This window comes from Prionailurus viverrinus, chromosome C1, assembly GCF_022837055.1.
Source record: "Prionailurus viverrinus isolate Anna chromosome C1, UM_Priviv_1.0, whole genome shotgun sequence".
NCBI classification, from domain to species: Eukaryota; Metazoa; Chordata; class Mammalia; order Carnivora; family Felidae; genus Prionailurus; species Prionailurus viverrinus.
Genome location: NC_062568.1, coordinates 97,042,915 through 97,066,575, shown reverse-complemented (window position 1 = coordinate 97,066,575; position 23,661 = coordinate 97,042,915). Strand labels below are relative to the sequence as shown.

Genomic DNA, 23,661 nt, shown 5'->3' with positions numbered 1-23,661 from the left:
CAAAGAGCTTTTGCAAGCCTCCAGGGATTAACTCTGCTCCCATCACTGGGGAATGCTGCATGGGAGAAAGTGGCACTGAGACTTGTCCTAGGATAATAGGTACACTTTCAGTTGCATGAGATGAGGGGCTGTGGCTGGAGGGAATACAAGAGCAATACCAGGCAGAGAGAAGAGTATAAACAATTGCAAGGCACTAGGACAGTTGCAGGTGGGATTGAGAAAAAGTAAGAAATCTAGGGTGGTTGTGAGAGGTGAGGAGAGGAAGACACTCTGAGATCAGATCGTGACAGGGAAACAAAGGACACAGGCTACTTGTACTAAGTTGGTTTTTAAAATCAGGGGCTGTGGGGTTCAAATGAGACATCCGAGGGCAGTGTCATAGGATGAAGGAGCGATGGAAGGTACTGTAATCGTGCTGATGAGACACAATAAAGACTTGCAGAAGAAGAAAATAGGAATGCAAGGAGCTTTGGAATCATTTATTCACCCCCTTGGAATCACGGCACGTTGCAGTCAGAGGCTAGAAGGGTCTCATGGGTGCTGAGGTCATGGAAGTTGTGAGCAAGAGAGGGTGAGGAAAATAAACTATGAATTAAGTGCTAAAGTCTTAAAGAGGGTGGGAGTATCTTGGAAGGTGATAGAGGAGGAGGATGTTCCTTCTGTCATTGGTTCATTTGTTCATTCAAAACCCTGTCATTGAAAACCTACTCTACTGGGCACTGGGAACACAGACACCAGTAAGACAATGAAGTCAGCAGCTTTGCTCAAAGGGGGACTTAATCATCTTTGGGCAGGAGAAGAATTCAAGGTTAGTTAACAGAACTGGAAAGTGGGAAGCCATGGAATGGAGAAAAATGTGGATGTACAGGCCAAGAAGATTGTGTAAAGACATGGGAGGAAATGCTACTCTAACTCCAGCTTTGTGTCATTTTTCCAGGCAGGAAGACAAGAAAGGAAAAGGGTTAACAGTGTGTATGCTCTGCCTTAACCTCTTGGTAGTATTTTTCCTAGGATAGATCCACTGACATTTGATTTCTCAGAAGTAGATCACCTGCCTACCAATCTGCATGAAAGGCTGGGAAATGTAGAAATCAACTGAGCACATTTTTACACCCAATAGATTCTAGAAAGGGTGCAAGAGAGAATGAACATGGCATAGATGACTCACAAGTACATTTTGCATGTTTAAATGTGTTTTTCTTCTATCCTCCTGGATGATTAAGTCTTATCAGAGGACAGAATTCTAGGGGAGCAATAATTTTTTCTTTAGAATTTTGGCTGCATCACTCCATTGTGTTCTGGCTTCCCATGTTACTTGAAGGAATCATGCCAGTCTGATCTTCATTTCTTTGTTGTAAGTTGACCTGGTCTTTCCCTGGGTAAGTTCTTGGCATCTTCTCTTTATCTCTAGTGTTCTGAAATGTCACTAAACTGTGCATGAGTACAGATCATTTTTCCATTATTGTACATGGCACTTGGAGTATCTTTTCAATCTGGACACTTCTTTAATATTTCTTTGAAAATTCTCTCCTGCTGCCTTCTGTTGAGATGTCTGACCTCCTGGGTATTTCCTGGGCTTTGTCTTCCAGTTCTTCTATTGGATTTTTAATTTCAGTTATCACTTTTCTTAAATTTCCAAGAGCTCTAATGATTCTAGTGATTACTAGTTATCTAGTTATAATCTGGAATTGTCTATAATGATAATTATGTAATCATTGTACACAAGGCTGTTAAACGAGATTTGTAAAAATAAATTTGGAGTTTTGGCAGAGGCTTAAAGTCTAGTGTGAAACGCACTCCAAAGGAAGATACCAGACCATTCATATAGGATTTGCTATATTACAATAAAACAAGTCCATTAGCCCACCTCCTGTCTGTATCCCAGATGTGAAAATAATAAATAAATAAATAAACAAACAAATAAATAAATGAGCAAACAAACAAATAAGGCTGGAGACTCTTTGGAGTGGGGATTTTCTGTTTTTTGAAGAGTTACATGTGGAGGTGTGAACATTTAAGGTAGGTGTTTCTTTTCACCCCTTAGGCCAAGCAAGGGTCATGAACATATTCAAGATCCCGGAGTAACCTGTCATGGATAGAGACCAATGTCTCACCCACCCCCCCACCCCCAGCCAGCTTCTGCTGAGCTGCAGAAGCCTGTGGACCTACTCTATGTTGCAACCTGAACAAAGGGTGGGGAAAACAGCGTCCTTGAGAGAATGAGACCCATACCCTTGGGGAGCCAGGTGGGTGGGGGCAGGGAGATTAGTGCCTTCTACTCACCTGAGGCTGCCTGGAGATGTCTGTATAGAACAAAGAAGGGACCAGAGTGGGAATGACCTAAACTTCCATAATTAGATTAGACAGAGATTCATGAGTTTTCCCCAGAACTAAGTAAGAAATCAGCAAAGAAAGACTGACCTTGAAAAGATCCCACCCAAGAGTTCTACACCAATAGAATGAGCTTGTACTGGGGGGGATGTGGAAGGAGAATTAAGGGAACATCATGAGATGCCAGGTACATGGTGGTTCACCCAGTGACGTGTGGGAAGAACAGAGCAAGGCCAAAGGCCCCCGAAGGCAGTGGGCAAAAAATCTCGTAAGAGCACCCCCTGATAAAGGGTCAGTCTTGGGGAACCTGCCACACAGAGGCATCAATGCCAAATACAAACAGCCCAGTCAAATACAATTTTCCTTGTCTCTCCTAATGGGAGGGACAGAGGTATCAGTTAGTAACTGGGGGAAGAACAGGGGTGAAAGATAAAAGTATAGACCATGAACCTCTACTTACATTTTGCAGAATTCAAGGTCAGATCCAAGCTAGGAAAGGGGAGAAGACGTCAATTGCGTGAAAGATTGAAGATTAGATTTGGCGGGACTCTTTAATAAAATCTCCTAAAATAGGAGACTCTTTTAATCTACAAAAGTATCCATAAGGGGCTTAGAATCTGCACAAGATATCATCCAGGTGTGGGTGAAAGGAAATCTAGCAGAACGACTTTAAAAAAGATGAATGGGAAGAAAACCAGGTTGTTCCCTGCTTGCACCTTATCAAGTATAACCCATTTAATAAACTGATTACAATAGCATTTTCGTCTCCCTTTCTATTCTCTTGGTCCTTGTAGAATCATAATTTTGCCATCATTTTATTTGGGTTTCAAAAGAAAGAAAAGATGAGCACGTGTGTTCAGTCTCTTTTTAAACCACAAGTCAATATAACATAGGTTTTTTGCACCAAGAGCTCCTTTTCCAGGAAAGACTAAGGACCTACTGATATCCAAAGTGAGAAGTCACCAAATAGCAGGACAATCTCAAATTTTCACTTAAATATTGAGTATATTCCACTTTATGTAAGTTAATTAAAAAAAAATTATAACTTGTGGCTGCCATTTGAACTCCTTTCTCTGAAAGGATAATCATTGCCTGTCACATCTGCCACCTGGTGGCCACTCTGATAAACACATTATGCTAATATCACCACACTACACCTTTTCGTTCCTTCACCCATCCATCCATCATCCATCCATCCACTCATCCGTTTATGGTGCATTTGTTCGAAGCAAGCTCTAAGCATACAGATAAATAGAACACACACAGCTCTTCCTTGAGGAGATGACAATCTGTGGGGGAAATTTTTTTTTTTGATGGAGAATTTTAAGAGCTAAGGTTCTAAGGCTCAAGTCTATGTTTTCTACTTCTTTTTCCCCCCTTGACTGGATTCTTCCTTGTAATGTAATGAATGATACTTAAGTCTTTGCCATCTTGAAAGAAAGCTAAAGAAACAAATCCTCCATCAATCATGCTACCGCTAACCATCTTCCTATCATCATCAAGCTTCTCCAAAGAGGAGTCTACGGGGGCGCCTGGGTGGCTCAGTCAGTTGGGCGTCCGACTTCGGCTCAGGTCACGATCTCGCGGTCCGTGGGTTCGAGCCCCACGTCGGGCTCTGGGCTGATGGCTTGGAGCCTGGAGCCTGCTTCCGATTCTGTGTCTCCCTCTCTCTCTGCCCCTCCCCCGTTCATGCTCGGTCTCTTTCTATCTCAAAAGTAAATAAACGTTAAAAAAAATTTTTAAAAAAGAGGAGTCTACGTCCTCTGTCCCCTCTCTCTTCCCTCTAATTCACTTTAATGGCTGTTTTTATTTAGGTCATTTTTAGTATGTTTTGATTATAACGAATTTAAATATGCAGAAAATAAGAATAATGTGATAACTACCCATCTATTTATCATATGCTTTATCAAATATTGGCATTATACCACATGTGCCTCATATCTCCTTTCCCCAAGAAATAAAACATTACAGATAGAATTGATGCTCTTTGGTCCTCCTTTCTGCTCCTGCTCCCTTTCCATCCTCCCTAGTGAAAACCACAATCATGAGTATAATTCTCATGCATACCTTCATACTTTTCTCACACATTTCTGTATATATAAGCATTGAATAATATTATTTTGAGTGTTTGTAAACTTAGCAAATCATTATGAATGCTGTTTTCTTAAAAACTTAACTTTACATTTTCCATAGTTATGTTATATTCAAACATGTAACTCTAGATAATTTTCACTACTATATACTAATCCACTGCATGGAGATATCACAAATCATATATCCATTCTTCTGATGAATATTTAGGTCATATTAAGTACTTTTCTATCTTAAACCATGCTTGCTACGGGCAGTTTCGTGCACATCTCCTTGATCTCATGTGCAGTTCTTGCGAAGATGACCCTCTATCTTTCCCCCCGTTCTGGAAAGTAAGGAAGAATCTCTCAGGAGTCCTCTCAACTGAGGGTCTTTGCTGGCCCATCACATCCTCTGCTAGCAACAAGAAACATTACTATTCCAAGCACTGGATTTGATCCTCTGTCCACACAACCCCAAACCAGAAGTGAGTCACCTTCCAAGTTGATCCCACTTACAATGAACGGCCACAAGCTTTTTTTTCTCTATCAATGTAATTCAGATTTCTTTGTCTCTTTCCTAGCTATAAAGTGATGATATAATGGTTCAAATAAACACTTGTTAGAATTATAATTTTTAGGGTGATGTTTTACAATTTCAGATTATTTCACTGCAATCTTATACATTAATGACTTCTGTGTTAGTCTATTTGTAGGTAGAGTAATTAGAGTATTTTTGGTGTTGTTAACAAGTCCAGTAAAATAATCCAGAAACATGACAGTAATTTTTGTCTTTATCAAGACGCATGAAGGGTCTTAGAAATTGTAGATTTTAGAAATCTACAATATATGTGTGAATCTTTTGAGTAAATTATTTTCATCTTATTCGATTTCAAGATAATGAAAGCATAATGTGTGTTCATTGCTACTTAAGAAGTCTCTCCTATTGATCCAGAAAAAGAGCGTTCTCGGTTCTCTCTTCTAAAGTAATTTTGGATTTTTTCTCATTTAGTTTCCCAAGGAAGCTCGACTAAACTGTAATTCCTAGGGTAATGTTATATAAATGTAGTTTATTTAGCAGTTAATTTCCTGAGTGAATGGTTTCCTTTTCTTCCATTTCCAGACAGTGTAAGTGTTGGATTTTTGGTTGTGGCTGTTTACTAAGTCCTCATAACAGGAAGGGTAGTAGGAGTTTTACATGAGCAATCTTGCCACTAGGGACATTTGAAACTCAAAGTCCCTTTCTATAGGCCAAGGGCTGAATTGATTCCAGAGTTAGGGCTAACATGTTTACCAAACAATTTTCTTCAAGCCATCTGATTGCTCTCATGGCGCTTCAGTGAGATCCAAACCCCTTCTGATGGTCCAGCAGGTCCTGCCTGGTCTGGGCCACACAGCATCATCAATTGCCTTAAGCTATCTGTGCTCCAGCCCCTCAGGTATGCGGAGCTCCTCTGCTGGGCCGTTCAGGTTCCCTCAGCCTGAAATGCCTTTCCCTACTCCGTATCTAACTCTTACTCAACTCCAGGTCTCTACCATCTGTCCTTGGAGAAACTTTCACTGACTTCTCACTCAAAATCGTACCTCCTACTCCCCTTTTTCATCCCACCTTTCAACTTGCCCTTAAGAGCACTCACTTCAACATGCAAGCATATAATCATTGATGTGATTATTTGTTGACGGTGCATGTTCACTCCACAACTCCTCTTGGTTCATTTTCTGTATTCAGTGTTTGCCAGGCAGAGGATTGCAGGGGAGCAGAGGGAGGGCACACGGCATTAGGGGGGACGATTCTTCCTCTTACGGTATACCTAGTCAGGTTATGCCATGATGACCATAGTTAGCAAACAGCCTCCAAATCTCAGTGCTCAGAACAAACATTAATATCCCGCTCATGGACTTAGTTGGGCTGGGGTTTCAGGTCCCCTCCTTTCTCTCCTGTCTATTTCTCAGTTGGGGGCCCGGGCAGAGGAAGCAATGGTTGCCTGGATACATTCTCATGATGGGTGGAAGGAGATAAGAGAGTGATGGAAATCTGGAAAGGTTCTTAGCACCTCAGCCCAGAACTGACACAATCTCAAAGCTTCCCATATTCCTGTGGCCAAAGCAATTCTTATGACTCAAAGTCAGTGCAGGACACGTGACATCCCTAACAGCTGGGTGCTAAACGTTGGTGATACTTTCCACTCACTGTGAAAATTCCAAATGCCCCCTGGGTGCCCAGTCACTCCTGCCACCCCCATTGATACTGCTTCCCAGTGCCTGGCACACAGTATGCGCTCAATGGAGCTTTGGGGGAAAATTAACTTTGTCAGATCACCCTCTAGCACCTTTGTAAAAACGTACTTAGCAACTAAGGAGTGCTATGGCATTGATGTCCTTTAAACAGTAATTATTACTTCCACGCAAAGGTACCTCATTTTAACTTTTTAATGTGAGGCTGAGAATTTTTTTTCATACGTTTAGGGACAATTTCTTTTAGAAATTCTCTCCTTGGGGGCACCTGGGTGGCTCAGTCAGATAAGCATCCGACTCCTGATTTTGGCTCAGGTCATGATCTCACGGTTCGTGAGATCAAGCCCTGCATCAGGCTCTGCACGGACATTGCAGAGGCTCCTTGGGATTCTCTCTCTCCCTCTCTCTCTCTGCCCCTCTCCTGCTCTCTGTCTCTCAAAATAAATAATTTTTATTTAAAATAAATTTTTAAAAAATTCTCTCTTCAAGCCTTTTGCTCATTTAAAAAATTTATTTTATTTTATGTTACATTATACTACTTTTTTGAAGTCAGACGCTTAACCGATTAAGCCACCCAGGTGCCCCTCTTTTGCTCATTTTTGTATTAAATTTTCCTTCCTCATTTGTAAGAACTCTTGTCACAGGTAATGAATATTTTTCCAGTTTGCCTTTTACATGTTTTATGGATTTTTTGACAGGCCAGGCCAGACATTGTTCATATTTACATAGCTTCGTCTCTCACCCCCTTCTTGCACGGCCTGCTACAGTGAACATTTTTCCCCCCCGGAAACATGATGTTACACAAAATGGGCACGTTGAAATGTATCTAAACATTCCTTTTCATGGGCTACTGACATGGTTTCCAGGGTTTCCTCTCATCAGTGACACTGTCATGAAGGTCTTTGTACATAAGCCCTAAAAGTGGAAGCATCCCATCCAAGGATATTTTTTAAGGTCTTGGTACATTTTGCCAAATGACTCCTGAGACTCTACCCTCCAGGACCCACACCACGGACCCTCACACCATAGGTGCCCACATACGAGGCTCTGCTGAAGAAGCCCTTACCAGCCAGCTTGTCTGGCAGCAAGCAAGGTGACAGGGGTGACAGTGGGTCTTGGACTGGGGGACCCCAGATGCTCCTTCCGCCTGGAATGTTTTTCCCTGAGATCTTTCCATGGTGCCTTCTTGAGATTCAGATCTCCCTTCAAAGGGTGCCTGAGAGTCCTATCCTGACCCCTCTGTCTAGGAGAGCCTCCGACTCCAGCTACTCCCAATCACATTCATTATGCTGGGGGTTTTTTGTTTGTCTGTTTTGGGTGTCTTTTTGTCTTTTGCTTTTTTTTTTCCCTGAAGAGCACTTATGTAGCCAATATTAACATATTAAGTGACACGTTCCATTTCTGGTTGTAACTGCCTTGTCCGGCTCGCTGACGGCAGTGTCTCCAGCACCAGGAACTGTTCTCTGGCACGGAGAAGACTGGCTCTCAAATTGGCGGTTCACTGGGATCCCCTGTGAAATTTTAAACATTTAAACATTTTAAAAAGTCTGCCCCTCCTCAATAAAAACTGTTTGTTAAATCACTTTTCCGAGGAAATGTGAGAGATCATTTTCTACGGGAGATACAGACTATGGCAGGTGTTCTCTGGCAGGCTTATTCGTTGTTGGGTAGCTGGATCCTTGTCAAAGCCTTCTAATGTCGCTAAGGGAGTATGGTTGTGAAAATTATGGGGATTGTTGGGATCCATTAATAAAACTATCATTTGTTGGGGGAAATGCTCTAAAACTCATTCCTCTGTGTGTGTGTGTGTGTGTGTGTGTGTGTGTGTGTGCTGGGTTGCGTCCAGACACAGAGGGGGGTTAGTTTTGTCTGCACCAGTCTTGCCTCGATATGCTAAATATAGGATGGCATGTTGTAAAAATTTTACTGCTTGAGAACAGATCAGCATACGATTAAGAACTTTCAGAGAGAACTAATTTAACTTAAAGACTCTTAGTTCATCTTAAATTTTGTGATCTACAAAGAAACAACAATAATGAAGTCACTTTCACTACCGCACTGCATGTAAAACAATATACTCCAAGGGAAAAAATGTCAATATTCCTGTGTCTCCCCAGACCAGTTAAATCAGAATCTCTGGGGGTGGAACCCAGGAACTTTTAAAACTCTCCACATGAAATCTATTCCCGAAGCCAAGAACACACTGTCTACACTGTATGTTAGCTAACTTGACAAATTATATTACATAAATAAATAATTTTTTTTATTTTTTTAACGTTTATTTATTTTTGAGACAGAGAGAGACAGAGCATGAACAGGGGAGGGGCAGAGAGAGAGGGAGATACAGAATCTGAAACAGGCTCCAGGCTCTGAGCTGTCAGCACAGAGCCTGACGCGGGGCTCAAACTCACGGACCGTGAGATCATGACCTGAACCAAAGTCGGACGCTTAACCGACCAAGCCACCCAGGCGCCCCATTTTTTTAAAATTTTTTTTAACCATAAATAAATAATTTTAAAAAATAAAATTCCCCACATAATTCCAATGTGCAGCCAAATTTGAGAGCCATTGACATAGAAGGAACTCAGTACTGTTTGTTGGATGGATGAATGCTTGAGAGATGAATAAAAATACATTGTGAATCAGGAATTTGGGACACTGGTCTCAGCATTGCCACTAACGTCGGTGTGACCTCAACACCCATAGTGTCACTAGATGCCTTTAAGATCCCTTCCTGTTTCAAGACTTCATGATTCTCCTTCTTGGTCACAGCAAGTGCCCAGAGTTGGAAGGGCTGGGAGAAATGAGAACAGGATGATTCAGGCTTTACAGAAAACTTCATTTAGGATAAAGGTGAGCCTAACAGAAAACCCTTTTGCTATGGCACCCTTTTACCCAAAAAAGGAAGGTATTTTGAGGTTCCTGAGAATCCTGCACTTACAAAACGTCACACAGCTCTGTACTGGATGTGCAGAAGAGAGAGAGAATGATTCCTAATCCCCAAAGATCCCACTAGAGAGACAAAATATGTGTATGGGTATCCTGAGCCAGGGGAGGGAGAGAGATACATTTACTGGAGCAAGTACTCACAAAACTCCTTCTCTGACATTGTCTGTTCAAGGTCCGCTCCAAAGCTGCGCTGGGGTTCCTCTCTCAAACATGGGAAGCCCAAGCTTTCTTGACTGCTGCCATGGCTGTTTTCCTGGGATCTTTAAAAAAAAGAAAAAAAAAGGCATAATGCCAGCCCAACTCTGCTACTGTCACCCTACACAGACAGTAAAACTGGGAAAGTTAGCTGCTCATGTTTATTTAAACATTGCAAAAGCATTTCCAACAGGGAACTTGTGTGTGGCCTACCTGAGTTCTATTATTCTCCAGACCCTATTCCCTGAACTACTTTATATACAGCTATTTAGGCTTGCCTGCTATATGAGATTCTGCTACTTGTCCCTAGGCATCAGTACTTTCTAGTCATTTAACAGTGGCCACAAATTACCCATCATTCCCCTTCATCCTATACCATCTGGAGGAAGGATGATTTTTAAATTATAAAACTAAATACATTTGGTAAGTTGAGAATGGGAGGCATAAAGACTGAGTTTCATTGGCTTCCCAATGGATAAGTGCAAGATGTCACATAACTCTAAGAGAGTTCCCATCTCAACGCCTTAATTTGCACATTCAAATTTCTCATACTTGGGGGGGCGGAGCGTGGCACACAGTTTTGTTACAAGTATTTGCCAACTGCATTTAAGAAGGAAATGGCCCTTCTTAGGGCCTTTCAGATGGTATGTTTATTCTGTCAGGACAAACATCAAGGAAAAAGTACAAAAAGCCCACAGAATTTCTTCAAGGAAAAACATTTACTGAGTACTGTTTCTACTTTTTAAGATGTTAGGTATGCGGAGAGGAAACACACACACACACACACACACACACACACACACACACACCTCTTAATCTCAAGGATCTAGTTTCACATCTCCCACTCTTCCCTCCTCCCCCAGAAGGAATGATCTCTTCTACAGCAAGTTTTCACATGTCACCTTCTTCATCCCCGATAAATAAATAAATAAATAAATAAATAATAAATAAATAAGTAAGTAAGTAAATAAATGCTGGAGAAGCCATCATGAAGCAAGTGCGTAAAGTGCGGGGGGGGGGGGCGGCTTGTGGCCCAGGAGACAACCTTTTTATATAACTGCCATCTTCTGGGACACAAAAAGGGTGCATCATGTAAGTGATGTGGCAGCTAAAATGACATCAAAACCGGAGTTACATTTTGAGATGACTTTTCCCCAAGGGAGACCCAGAACTGGGTATGTTGGGAGTGTAGGGATATTATCCCAAACCAGGTTTCCTGGAAAACAAGATGCATTAGCTGGAATCCTGGGAGTCAGCGGGCATGCAGAAGCCTTCCTTGGGGGCTCCGTTCCCTCGTCCGTATATATATAGCGAGAAGTTTGCCCGAGGGCGCTTAAATCAGGGGACACCCCGATTCAGCTAGAACTGGTCCGGTGTCTGGAATTCCCAAACGCATTCATGCTGGAATTCCACACGAGAATGAGGGGGCTTCCTAAGTCCCGCTCGCGGAGCGAGCGGACAGAACCCCGATTTGGGGCATCCAACGCATGTGAAAAGCAGAGAGGGAGCCCAGTGCAAAAATTCCCCGAGATGGAGGAATCGACCCTGTAATGCACCTCGGAGAAAACTGCGGAGCCCGGCGCGAAGCACCTGCGGAACACCGGTCCCGAAGCCCGGCAGGACAGCAGCTCCAGCGCCCCCCCGCGATTCGGCCTTGCCAGGGGTGGCCCTCACGCAGGCGCAGTCGCGATGTGCTCGCGTCCCAGTGCGCATGCTCCGCGGGGCCGCCGCGCTCCCGGCCGGCGGCGGCGGCAGCGGCGGTGGCGGCGGCAGAGGAAGTTCCCGCTTTGCCTCCACCCCGGTAGCAGCTTGGCGGTCGGGGACAGCTTCCTCCGGACGCTCTGCGGGCTCTGCTGCCGCCGCACGTCTGTCACAGGACCATGGGGTTGCCGAAGGGGCCGGAGGGCCAGGGTCTCCCGGAGGTAAGGACCCCCCTCTCCCTGACAGTCCGGGTTCGTGGGAGAGGGCCGAGCCCACCGAGCGGCCGGCTGAGTGGGCCCGGGCAGCGTTTGGGGCGCCCCGCCCCCTTCCTCAGGTGTGTCCCCGGCGGGGAGCGCTGGCCCTGTGCGCCGGGGGGCCGAGCAGGTCCCCCAGCCTGGGCAGGGGCGGGGACAAACTTCAGCCGCTCCTGGGTCCCCCGGGACGGAGGCGGTCTTTCCCAGCCCAGTACCTAGCTCCACGCAGCCCCAGGCGCCGTGGGGCTCGGGGTCCCGCCTCTCCCGCTCTCCCGGGCAGTGTGCCCCGACCCCTGGCGCTGCAGGGCTCGCCTCGAGGCCCGGGGCTGCTGCGCCCTGGAGTCACGAGACGCGCGCCGGGACCGTCCGGGCTCGGGTTGTGCAAAGGGCGGTGACCTTGTGGCGCCTGCCGCCGCCTCACGGGGCCCGCGGGGTCCCCACGGCCGGCCTCACCCGCCTTGGTGTGTGCAGGGAATGCCGCCCTACCCACCCCGCGCCAGACCCGGGCAACAGAAGTTTGGAAGCAGTGCGCGCGCTGGGCGGTGTGCGGGAGGCGACGCGCTGTCCAGTGGGGCCATGGGGCCGGGCCGAGCGCCTGGCGGAAGCGTGGCTGCTTCTCCAGAGCATAGCGGGCACCTTTCCTTACAGAGGTGTTTGTTATTAAATACTCAGTCGCTCCTGAGGGACAGGGCAGTCAGTGGTTTCCGGATTTCCACGTTGTCTGCGAATAAAAGGAACGTGCATTTCCTTTAGGCTGCAAGTGTCATTTAGCGAGGCGGTTTGCCAGTGTCTTCTCTTCCAGCTGATTTCCTCCAAAGCTAGTCTAGTTTACGAGACTCAAGAAATGAAATCCACACTGAACCTCTGTCCCCCTCCTAAGGTTCTGAAGCAGGCACTTGACAGGAGGACATCACAGCTGCCTGTGGCCAATCTTGCTTCTCTGCGTGTCCCCCCACCCACCCTAATCCCTGCCAATCCTCAGTTCTTTCATCTCATACGTACGGTACCCACTAATTGAGGGATCGCTGTTCCATGCATAAAAGCTGGGGATATAATATAGTCCTGGAAGGACAGACTTACCTGGCAGTGTGTGCTCCCAGTGGATAAGTCCATTTTGTTGTAATCTTAGGAAAACCTAAGAAATGTCATGTTGTCAGAACTGTACTAGGTAAAACCTTACGTGCAAATTACATTGATGGAAGGGGGAGGGGATTGCCAAGATGAGAACAGTCTTGTGATATTTGATGTTTCTTTTTTGTTACTTCTTTATTCTAGGCTCTCATCAAGTTTTTGCCTGGTCTTTTGCTGTAGACTCCTTTCTGGTTTCTCAGGTTCTACCTTGAATCCCTCCGTTTCAGTGTCCTGCAGTACTACAAATGGGGGTCTTTCTAAAGTAAAAAGCAACCTGGTCCTCTGTGTCCTTTGTTTAACCCTTCTCTGACTGCCAAGAGGCTGGGTCTGACTTGTCAATTTTCCAGGAGCCTAAGACAGCTCTTGGCAATTAGGAGGCATACAGGGTAAATATAATCAAATTATTATCATTTAGTTCAAAGACCAGTCCATGTGAATATGGATAGTCTGTGTCATTAAACTGTCACTAATCCAGTTAATTCCTTAAATTCAATTTTCTAAACCTTTTACTGTAGGTTTGTGAAGGATGGGAAGATAGCTAGACTTGGGCTTGCCTTCCAGCTTACATGAACTATAGTACAGGGCAATTGAAAATTTGGTGTGCCTGGTTTAAGAGCTCACAGTCATTCATCTTTATCAGAATTTTAGTTTTTTAATGGTGAGTGTATCAACCAATGTAATGGCTTTTTACACCCTCAAAAGAGGGTATTCTTTGAGTCGCTGTGGGTTAGTCAGTGGCCCTTTTCCATATTGTTTCAGTGTTGATCTGTGAATTGAATGGGGAGTCTTAATTAACATTCTCCATTCAGGGTCTTGTGCCAGAAAGTTATTGCATAGGTTATTTCGCAAAAATGTATATACTTCTCCATTCTGGGGGTGAGTAGATAAAAGGCATGGGCCATGCATCTGCCATGGGGTTGGCCAGCAGGTTCTCGTTAGGTACAAGTTGAGGAAGGAATGACCCTCCTGGGATGAATTGTCCTCTTCTTGGAAGTGTTTTCATGATAAGTGAAGATTGAACAAATGACGGGTTCCTGTTTTACATCCTAGAAGCTATAAGAAAATACTTCTGTCATCCCATTTTTCTTTTCTACTCCATCTTTGTAAACCATATTGCTCTTCTCTTTTCTTGGAGTCTCCCTATTTATAGATGTTGCTTAACTATCCCAGATGTTTTGCAAAGGAAGAGACTGAGTGAATAATTAATATTACTTTATTTTTGCATGTCCACTAAGAATTGGGGTAACGCTTGGATAGGCTGGGCCAGGGTGGTTTGAGATTAAGAAGTAAAACGAGCAGTGGCACGAGGCTGTCACTGTCACACCCCATATTGCAAGAGATTGTCAATCACTTTAATAATTCTTTGTTCAACTATATGTTAATATGTGAGCTCTCTCTCCTGGCAATTTGTACTTCAAAATAAGCTTGAATTTCCATTATCGGTGTCACGACTATGAAAACATTTCGTTAATCCGTGGCTGGCATAGGTCATGCACTTTATGTAATGATCGAGCACGTCATTCCATATTTAATTGTCCTTTGAGCCCAATGCTACTTCAGAAGAGGTGTGAACATGACTGAATAATATATGGGTCCTCTCCTAATCCAGCTAATAGCCCATTTCGAAAGACAGGCTTGTGCATTAACACCAGACGTTTTACTCAGAAGAGGTTGATACTTAATTGTATGAGTGACATGAACTATAAATGAAATAGAAATGCAGAGGAGTGACCATTTCAGGCTGCATTTGTCAGGGTTGGCGTCGAATAAGAGCTGGGATTTGAAGATGGTTTCTGGGTGGTTAGAGAGTATCAGGAGAAGGGAAGGGGTGGGAACAGTGAAGAAATGGGAATGAGCCATGCTTGAGCTTGGCCAGAGCCATGACTGGATTGTTTTGGAGGGAGGTAAAGGATGAAGCTAAAACGATAGGTTGCAGCCAAAGATCTGAATAGCCAACCAGGAACTTTGGAGTTTATCTTACAGACAGTGTGTGATGCATTAATGATAAGGGCTGGGGGATGAGCTAAGAAGGGATGATGTGAAAGCTGTGATTTAGGAAGGAGTGAGGAAAACAGAGTAAGCAGAAAGATTGAGACAGTTGAGGCAGCTGCAGTAGTCCTGGCATGAAGTGTAAATAAAAGGGAGGGGAGGATGGCTGTGACAAGCAGGGTAAAGGAAGGTTGCACAGACATTGTTGGGTGAGGGAGGAGTCAGAGGTGGGTGCCAGAATTTGAACCAGCTATATGTTACTCATGTTTTATGTAGAGAAGTGGTTTTTTATGTTCCGCAGTCATGGAAGAGAGGGAAGGTACAGTTCATGGAAGTAGATGGAGGCAGTACTACTAGAATATTTAGATGCTTTTTAGTTACGGATCAACACCTAGGAGTGAAAGTAGGCTATAATTTAAAAAATTTAAATCAATTCCCTATTTAAATATATTAGCTGAATTTATTATTTTTAAGGCAATCCCGTTATGCGGTAGTCAGCATCCTTTCATGTATCCAAGTTGAAAGCCTTTCTTAATTTACCTTACAGATCAAAAAGACGATTGAAGAGAGAGATAACGTGTTTAAGCTCCCTTCTTGGTTCTAGCCCCATTTGTCAGTTGCTTCTGGGACCAAGATGCACAAAAAGTTAAAACAAACAAACAAACAAACAAAACAAAACCTTATTTTGTCTGTAAGGAGTTTATAATTTAGTTGGGAGCCTGTGAAGTAAACCTTGTGTTACTGAACCAGTAACACAAGCTTGAATTTCCTTTCCCTGGGTGCTATCATCTTCCTTTCCCTGGATTCCTTCCCCATCCGATGAATAATCTGTACTGCCTGTGTGTGTCTTCCCCCCCCCCCCCCCCCACCTGTGACGGTCAACACAGCTCATTGAGGCCCAAGGACTCTGTTCTTTGTGACTCATGCAGCCATGCTTCTGCATGAACACAGTGATACAGGCAATGTCACTTGCACCTTGGCAATTAAATTGTTGCATCGGGGGATATGCCTGGTGTTCCTTTATCCTAAGGTAGCTTTTACGAGCCTGTCTTTTACCTTTTGTTTTAGGTAGAAACAAGAGAAGATGAAGAACAAAATGTCAAGCTTACTGAAATTCTGGAGCTCTTGGTTGCAGCTGGGTATTTCAGGGCAAGAATTAAAGGCTTGTCACCTTTTGACAAGGTAAGAGGAAAGCTTCCTGACCCTTAGGCTGATTTTTGTTGGGATGGCATGGTTTACCAGCACAGGGAAAAGAGGAAGAGATTGTATTTTTACTTTCTCCAGTGCTTCTCTCTCATTCAGGTTCGTTAATGGAAGTGTTCCAATTTCCTATTAAAAGAAAACACAAATGTATCAGTAGGTATGCCTTGAATTCCTTTTCTGTGTACAGACCTTTGGGAAGTGCAAAGAGGCATCAGAAATAGTTCCTCCTTTTAAAGAACTTACAGTTTGAGTGAAGAGATAAAGCTTACGTAAAATAAAATAATCTGAGCTAGTAAGGAGCTGTCCTAGGTCAGTGTGCTCACAGACAATTGCCAGCTTTTCTAAAGATGGTCCATTCTGAGTTTGGAGGAGGGAGAAGTCACTGTGGGATGAAGTGTGTTAATTCAGCAGAACCTAGAAGAATTATTATGCACAAGGCATAGTAATGAGTGTTGAGGGCACAGAGATAAGACCAAGGCCCTGTACTCAGAGAGCCCAGCTTCTATAGAATAGGAAAGGGAGACAAGTAAAGCAACATACATAGGTAAGTGGCATGTTGCAGCAAAGGCAGCAGCCAACTGTGCACAGAAATGAAGCTTGCAGATCAGCCAGAGCAGGACAGGACAGTTTCCTGATGGAAGAAAGTGTTGAGTGCTCCAGTGGGCCACAGGCCTGGCTCTACATAACAATCACTGTGGACTGTTTCATAATACAGATGTTGAGGCCTCACCCTTTGATATATTGCTTAGATCTGACCTGGGGCCTGGAATCTGTATTTTTTTTAAATGTTTTTATTTATTTTTGAAGGAGAGAGAGAGAGAGACAGAGCATGAGCAGGGGAGGAGCAGAGAGAGAGGGAGACACAGAATCTGAAACAGGCTCCAGGCCCTGAGCTGTTAGCACAGAGCCCAATGCGGGGCTTGAACTCACAAATCGCGAGATCATTACCTGAGCTGAAGTCAGACACTTAACCGACTGAGCCACCCAGGTGCCCCTGGAATCTGTATTTAATAGGCATCTCACATGTGTCTAAAATACAGCCAGAGATGAGAGTCACTATTGTTTTTTCTAACATCAAGGCGTGTCTGAAAAGGATTTTGTTTTGTTTCAAAGTGTTTTTTTAGCCTTAGTCTCAGTTGCATCTCTGAGAAATCCTATGAGAAAAGTAGACCAGAGATTCTCCTCTCCTTTAGATATGTGAAAAATATATATATGGAAATTAAGTAATGAACCACAAATGTCAGCCTTGCTACTCACCTGTCTGGTCTGTAAAACACATAATTCCTCTGGAATCTGGCACTTACCTGAAACTCGAGTAGGACTTCTCTTGGCTGAGAATTAATGTCCGTCTCCCTCAGTATAAAGAGGACCTATGAATGATACGTCCATTTTGTAATATAAGTCAGCTTCTCAGTCACACTAGCCACGTTTCAAGTGCTCAGTAGCCACATGTGGCTGGTAGCTACTGTATTGGACAGTACAGACACATTTTCCATCACTGCAGAAAGTTTTATCGAGTGGTGCTATTTTAGATGAATTGTAGTGGATGAAGTCAGAAGGGCACATATACTCTCTCTCTAAAGATAAATAATTTTGTAGGGTCACTGATTGTATAAAAACTACTTATATTTTTTCCTACCTTCCACTTCCCCTCTCCCCAACCAGGAAGAGAAAACAGGTATTTTCTTTGTGTCTTGCAGGTAGTAGGAGGAATGACTTGGTGCATCACCACTTGCAACTTTGACATAGACGTTGATTTGCTCTTTCAGGAAAACTCTACAATAGGTCAAAAAATGTAAGTTACCAGGGTTTGCCATGGAAGAGGCTAAAGGGGGAGAAGGGAGCTAACTTTTGAGTGTCTGCTATGTGCCAAAAGTTGTGCTAAGACACTTTACATATTTTATTTTAGTTTTCATTACAACAGATATTATCATAGTTTTATAGATTATAAAACTGAGGTTGTTAGAAGCCACAGTCACACAGCTAGCATATAAGTCATTTAATGCTCAGGCTGTTTCTAACATTATCTCTCTCTTTTTTGTTCCTAGTTTCATTGAGATATAATTTTCATGTAACACTATTATTTCAAGGTGTACAACAAAATGATTTGATGTACGTATGTGTATATATATATATATATATATATATATAGCAAAACGTTCATCACAGTAAGTTTAGTTAACATCCATCACCACACAGTTACAATTTTTTTTCTTGTGATACGAACTTTTATCATCTACTCTCTTAGCAACTGTCAAATATATGCTACAGCATTGCTAATTGTAGTCACTGTGTTCTTCATTATATCCCCAGGACCTATCTATCTTATAACTGCAAGTACCTTTTGTACTTTTTTGTTCCTCTTCACCCATTTCCCTCACCCCTCACCCCCCACCTTCACCTCCGGCAACCACCAATCTGTTCTCTGAATTCAGTTGTTTTGGACTCCGCTTACAAGCGAAATAACACAGCATTTGTTTTTCTCTGATTTATTTCACTTAGCATAAATCTTATCTTCAAGGTCCATCCATGGTGCTGCAAATTATAGGATTTCCTCTTTTCTTTTATGCCTGAATAATATTCCTGGATGTGTGTGTGTGTGTTTACACGTACACCACATCTTATTTATCCAAGGATGGACACTTAGATTCTTTCCGTATCTTGGTTATTGTGAGTAATGCTGCAGTGAAGATGGGGGTTCAGATACCCTCTTTGAGGTACTGATTTCATTTCCTTCTGATTAATACCCAGAAATGAAATTGCTGGATCATACGGTAGTTCCGATTTAAAATTTTTTAATTTTTAATTTTTTGAGGAACCTCCATACTGTTTTCCACAGTGGCTGTACCAATTTACAATCTCACCAGCAGTGCACGAGATTCCCTTTTCTCCATAGCTTTGCCTATATTAGTTATCTTTTATCTTTTTGATGATAGCCCTTCTTTCGATTTGCATTTCTCTGATGATTACTGATGTTCAGCAACTCTAATCCTTTTTCTAATACTCTCTAATAGTTTCCAGTTACTTCTTAGTTTATCTCTTTCCAGGGGCTGCTGGGACGAATGTATTAAATTGAAGTTGAATATTGAATAGAGTGAGGAAGAGAATCTTCTCCCCTCCCCCCCGCTCTTCCCCATTGCCTCTGTGATCATGCCTGCCATCGAGGAGGCAGCATGGACTCCTTGCTAGAGATTTCACCTGAGTGTCCCACCCAGTCTTCCATAGCTCACTAGGGGCTTGGTGATTTCATTAGACCACTTGGGATCCGCAGTTCTGCCCAGCCCTGCCAATGGGCAGCTGTGTGACCTTGGGCAAGTCACAGTTCCCTTATTTGTCAGGAGAGGGATTTGTGATTTCAGATCTGTGTGTATTTGTGACTTATTTCATCATTTTTCTGAAGCCTTATCCTCCTCCAGGAAAAAACTATTCCAAATGGATTAAAGCTAGTTTACAAATATGCATATGAAGCAGTGATAGAGAAAAGGGGAAGCGAAGCAAAAGGAAAAAGAAATGGGAGTTGGGGATAAGGCTACAACATTTGTCATAGGCCACAAAATGCCGTTTTTCTAAGGGTGGGCCACAGATTTGGCTCTAAGCTTTCTGGCAGCCAACAAAAAAGAGAAAAACATGATGAATTACCCAATTCTGTTTCCACACAGAAGAAAAATCGGTCCCACAGAATCACCGAAATTCTTAATAATAAGACCAAAGGACATCTTTTGGCTCCTCATTAAAGAGGACGTATTGTTCTCTGTGACACTGTGCTCATCAGTGCTCAGCCATGAATAGCGGAGCTCTACATCTCCAGCATCTGTCATTCTGGGACTGTGACATCGCATCCAGTGACCTATTGGGAAAAGTCCTTCACTGGGGACAGTGTGATAGAGTCTAGGCATGTGGCTCTGCTCTCTGCTGGTCAGACTAACTCCAGGGGTAGAATTTTATTCCTGCGTCTTTGTTTGTTTTTCTTGTATAGGTGCTACATCCATGAAGTAAAAAATTAAAATTAAAAAAAAAATTCAGATATTGCCAAAGAGCACAAAATATACAGCTGATGTCTCTCCCTATTCCCATTGTATACCCTGGTTTTATTCCCTGGAAAGGATCATCTTTGCCTATTTAGGTTTTAGATTTTTTAGAGAGGTCACTTGTGCATCTCCAACTATGTATGTTTCATTCAAGTCTAATAAGAGGAGGAATTTAGCTCACTATACTACTCACCACATTCCCTTTGTCTCCCATTATCCAGTCTTATAATTATTATCTGTTGTCCTGTGATCACTTGTATAGCTGTAATCTACATAAGCTTCTGTTTCTTGACTCATTAATATAAGATAGTTTCTCCTGGTTCCTAGCTACTTAGGATAAATGTTTTGGTATCTGTTTTTCCTTCTTCCTTTCAGCCTCCATCTGCCATCATATCATCACTTTTACAATGTTCAGGGCATAATATTTACAATCTGTTCAATAATAATAGCAATGAAATTGTCCATGCTTTATCTACAGGTAAATTGTAAAAGTAAATCTGTAAAGAGTGTTTACAATAAGAACTAAGAGTTGTGATGGTGTCAAAGAAAAGGAAATGTGATCTCCTCAACCATAATGGTGCCGTTTGATGGGAAATATTAAAAATATTACAGTCAAATGGAATAACTTCATTTATTCATTGACTCACCAAATATTTATTGAGTCCATATTATGGGTCAGGCATTGTTCTGGGTACTTTGGATATATTCATGAAAAATATCATTCCCTCACAGAGCTGAGAGTCTTTTGGGGGAAGATAGACAAAAAACAACTAATTTAATAAAAAATTGAGTTATTTATGGAAGTAATATGCACTCTGAAAAAAATGAAAGCTAAAAAGGTATATGAAGAGGGACACGGTTTGGAGGCAGTTGTAACTTTAAGTCAGTGTGGCCTCATTGAGAAGGGAATATGGGAGCTAAGACTTGAGAGAAGAGGGTTCCAAGCAAAGGGGACCGCGAGCGTGAAGGCTCCAAACAGAAGCCTGCCGGGAGTGCAGTGAGGTGGGGGAGAGGGGCAATAGCAGAGGTGCAGACAAGTTAGGGGGGCCAGATCGGGTAGAGCTTTGTAGGTCAGAATAAAGACTTTGAGTTTACTCTGACTGAGATGGAAATTCTTGAAGGGTTTTGAGCAGATGAGGAATATAATCTGTTCTGTTCATAATCGGTTTTAGAAGGAACTCTCTGATTACTGATCAAAGGGGTGAAGTTGGCAGCAGGGAGATTCTTTAACACACTGTAGCCATGCTCACAGAAGGATGGTGGCCATGACGTGTGGCTAGCAGTTGGTGGGATTCTTCATCTATTTTGGAGGTAGAACCAACCGGATGTCATGACAGATTGTATTTGTGTGTGAGAAAGAGGGGCTCAAGAATGATTCTGAGGTGTTTGGCCTGAGCCAGTGGAGTGGTCTCTATGAAAAGTCACTGAACATCAGGCACTTTGTAATTTGCCTTGTCTGTATACAGCTTACTTTTCTTGAGTTTCTGATTGCCTTTTTTTTCCTTTTTGACCAAGAAGCACATAGCTTTACCTGTAGCTAAGATCACCCAGATTCTTTAGCTGTTTACTAACATAAATTTACTATCTTCTCGAGGACACTCTTGATTGAGGCCTCTTTCTGTTCCAGTTTGAGTGATTGCTTTTTACGCCTGTGGCACCCCTGCTATGCTGGGATGTCTTTTGCATTCTTTCGATTTCAACTGCATTCTTTCTGCACCACTTTTACCATCTCCTAGATTCTGTGTATCCCTTCTTTGCAAATTCCCTTAGAGTTTTACAGTGGTTCTTAGCCCCTTTTCACCTTGGTGTCCTTGGGAATTATGATACTTTCCTGTCACTGGCAGTACTCTTAGGAGATATTGGAGCATGGTGGGTTTTATATGGATTCTTTTTTTTTTTTTTTTAATTTTTTTTTTCCAACGTTTATTTATTTTTGGGACAGAGAGAGACAGAGCATGAACGGGGGAGGGGCAGAGAGAGAGGGAGACACAGAATCGGAAACAGGCTCCAGGCTCTGAGCCATCAGCCCAGAGCCTGACGCGGGGCTCGAACTCGCGGACCGTGAGATCGTGACCTGGCTGAAGCCAGACGCTTAACCGACTGCGCCACCCAGGCGCCCCATTATATGGATTCTTAATTCGTTGTCCATGTTTCTCGAATCTAAAAAAAACCACTGAAAACAGGTCTGTTCTTTCTAAGTGTGGATACAAAACTCATTTGGAAACAAAACATGACCTGAACCTACTTAAGACTATCTTTAGTCTTTATTGATCCCACTTACAGGAATTTTCATAAGTTTTGCTGCAGAAATAATAATTTCTTCAAGTGTACAGTTTGCTCTAGATTTCACTTGGGCTCTACATAATATGTAGTATATGCCTCTTATGTCCACTAAAGTGCAAACATTTAAAAAGTTCTGAATTCTGAAACACCTACGGCCCCAAAGGGTTTGGATAAGGGGCTGAGGATGTACAGTATTATGTTCTCTGGTAAACACTTGATGTGTAGCTTTTTAAGTGCAGAGCCATGAACTGTAATTGTAGGTGAAACCGGGGCCGGGGGTTTGCATGACTGAAGACTCAGCAGACTCATAGCAATGCATCAGACAGTGGGGTCTCTCTTACCTGTAAGGGAAATGCCATAGCCACAGGGCACCGAATTATTCAAACATCTTTTCTGTTTGGTTTTGGAATGTGTTCTGTGTTTGAGGTTCCTCTCCACAGAGTTTCTTGGTTAGGTGCAATTTAGACTAAAACTGGCTTATGTTTGCAGTGTTTCAGTATGTCCCAGCTGAAACTGTGTGGTGGGTGGCCAGGTAGCACTGTCTGAGGAGGGCATGATTATCTTTCAGGCTGTTTTCTGTACATGCCCAATTGGGGCCTTTTTCTTCTTGTTGATCCCTTTTTCTTGAGGGTTTCATGAGCTTCTACCCTCTGTCTACATCCTCCTTCTACCCTCCTAGCCTGTCGTAAAGCCCCATGACTGCAGATTCCTATGCTCAGAGGTCCATAAATGAGATTTCAGGCTTATAATTGAGTTCAACAACACACGAGTAGGAGGCGCCTGTGTGCAGAGCACTTGTACTTGCCTATGACTACCTAAACATCGCAACAAGTTTGAGTAAGTAGGACAGGCATTATTCCTCGTGTATGATGGGAGTATTGGACAAGAGGGACCAAATGACTTGCCAAAAGTCCCAGAGCAGGTGATGGAGCTGGAGTTTAGACCCTGGTTAATTCACTCTCTTTCAAACTGTTGGCAGTGGAAGAGGAAACCGTGTACTGAACACTCTTAAAAACTGCAGGAATCAAACCAATCACCTGTAGTGGCAAGTGGGCATTGTTAAAATCTTAGACTAAGAAACCTCACGGGGGACCTCTGCAGTGGTCACTTACCCAGATTTTCAGAAAGTCAGAGGGTCTACCCTGACCTCCAGGGAAAAAGAGAGAGGGGCTGGTGGGTTTCAAGAAGTCCTCCTGATTTTTGTCCCCTACCCCAGGCTGCCTGTATGTCCCGCACATCCCTCCCTTGCCCCAGCAGTGGTTCTGCCTCCAGTTGCTTCCATATGCTGTTGAG

General features: G+C 43.2%; 1 protein-coding gene across 2 annotated transcripts in view; it reads left to right on the top strand.

Annotated features, from left to right (window-relative positions):
- Positions 1 to 11,511: 11,511 nt before the first annotated feature.
- Positions 11,512 to 23,661, top strand: part of CCDC93 (coiled-coil domain containing 93) — a 93,073-nt gene continuing 80,923 nt past the window's right edge. For both annotated transcript variants that reach the window (XM_047870830.1, XM_047870829.1), the window contains exons 1-3: positions 11,512 to 11,701; positions 15,923 to 16,036; positions 17,758 to 17,852. In XM_047870830.1, coding sequence (XP_047726786.1) covers positions 11,660 to 11,701; positions 15,923 to 16,036; positions 17,758 to 17,852 — 251 coding nt within the window. In that variant the 5' untranslated portion in view covers positions 11,512 to 11,659. The remainder of the gene's footprint in view (positions 11,702 to 15,922; positions 16,037 to 17,757; positions 17,853 to 23,661) is intronic.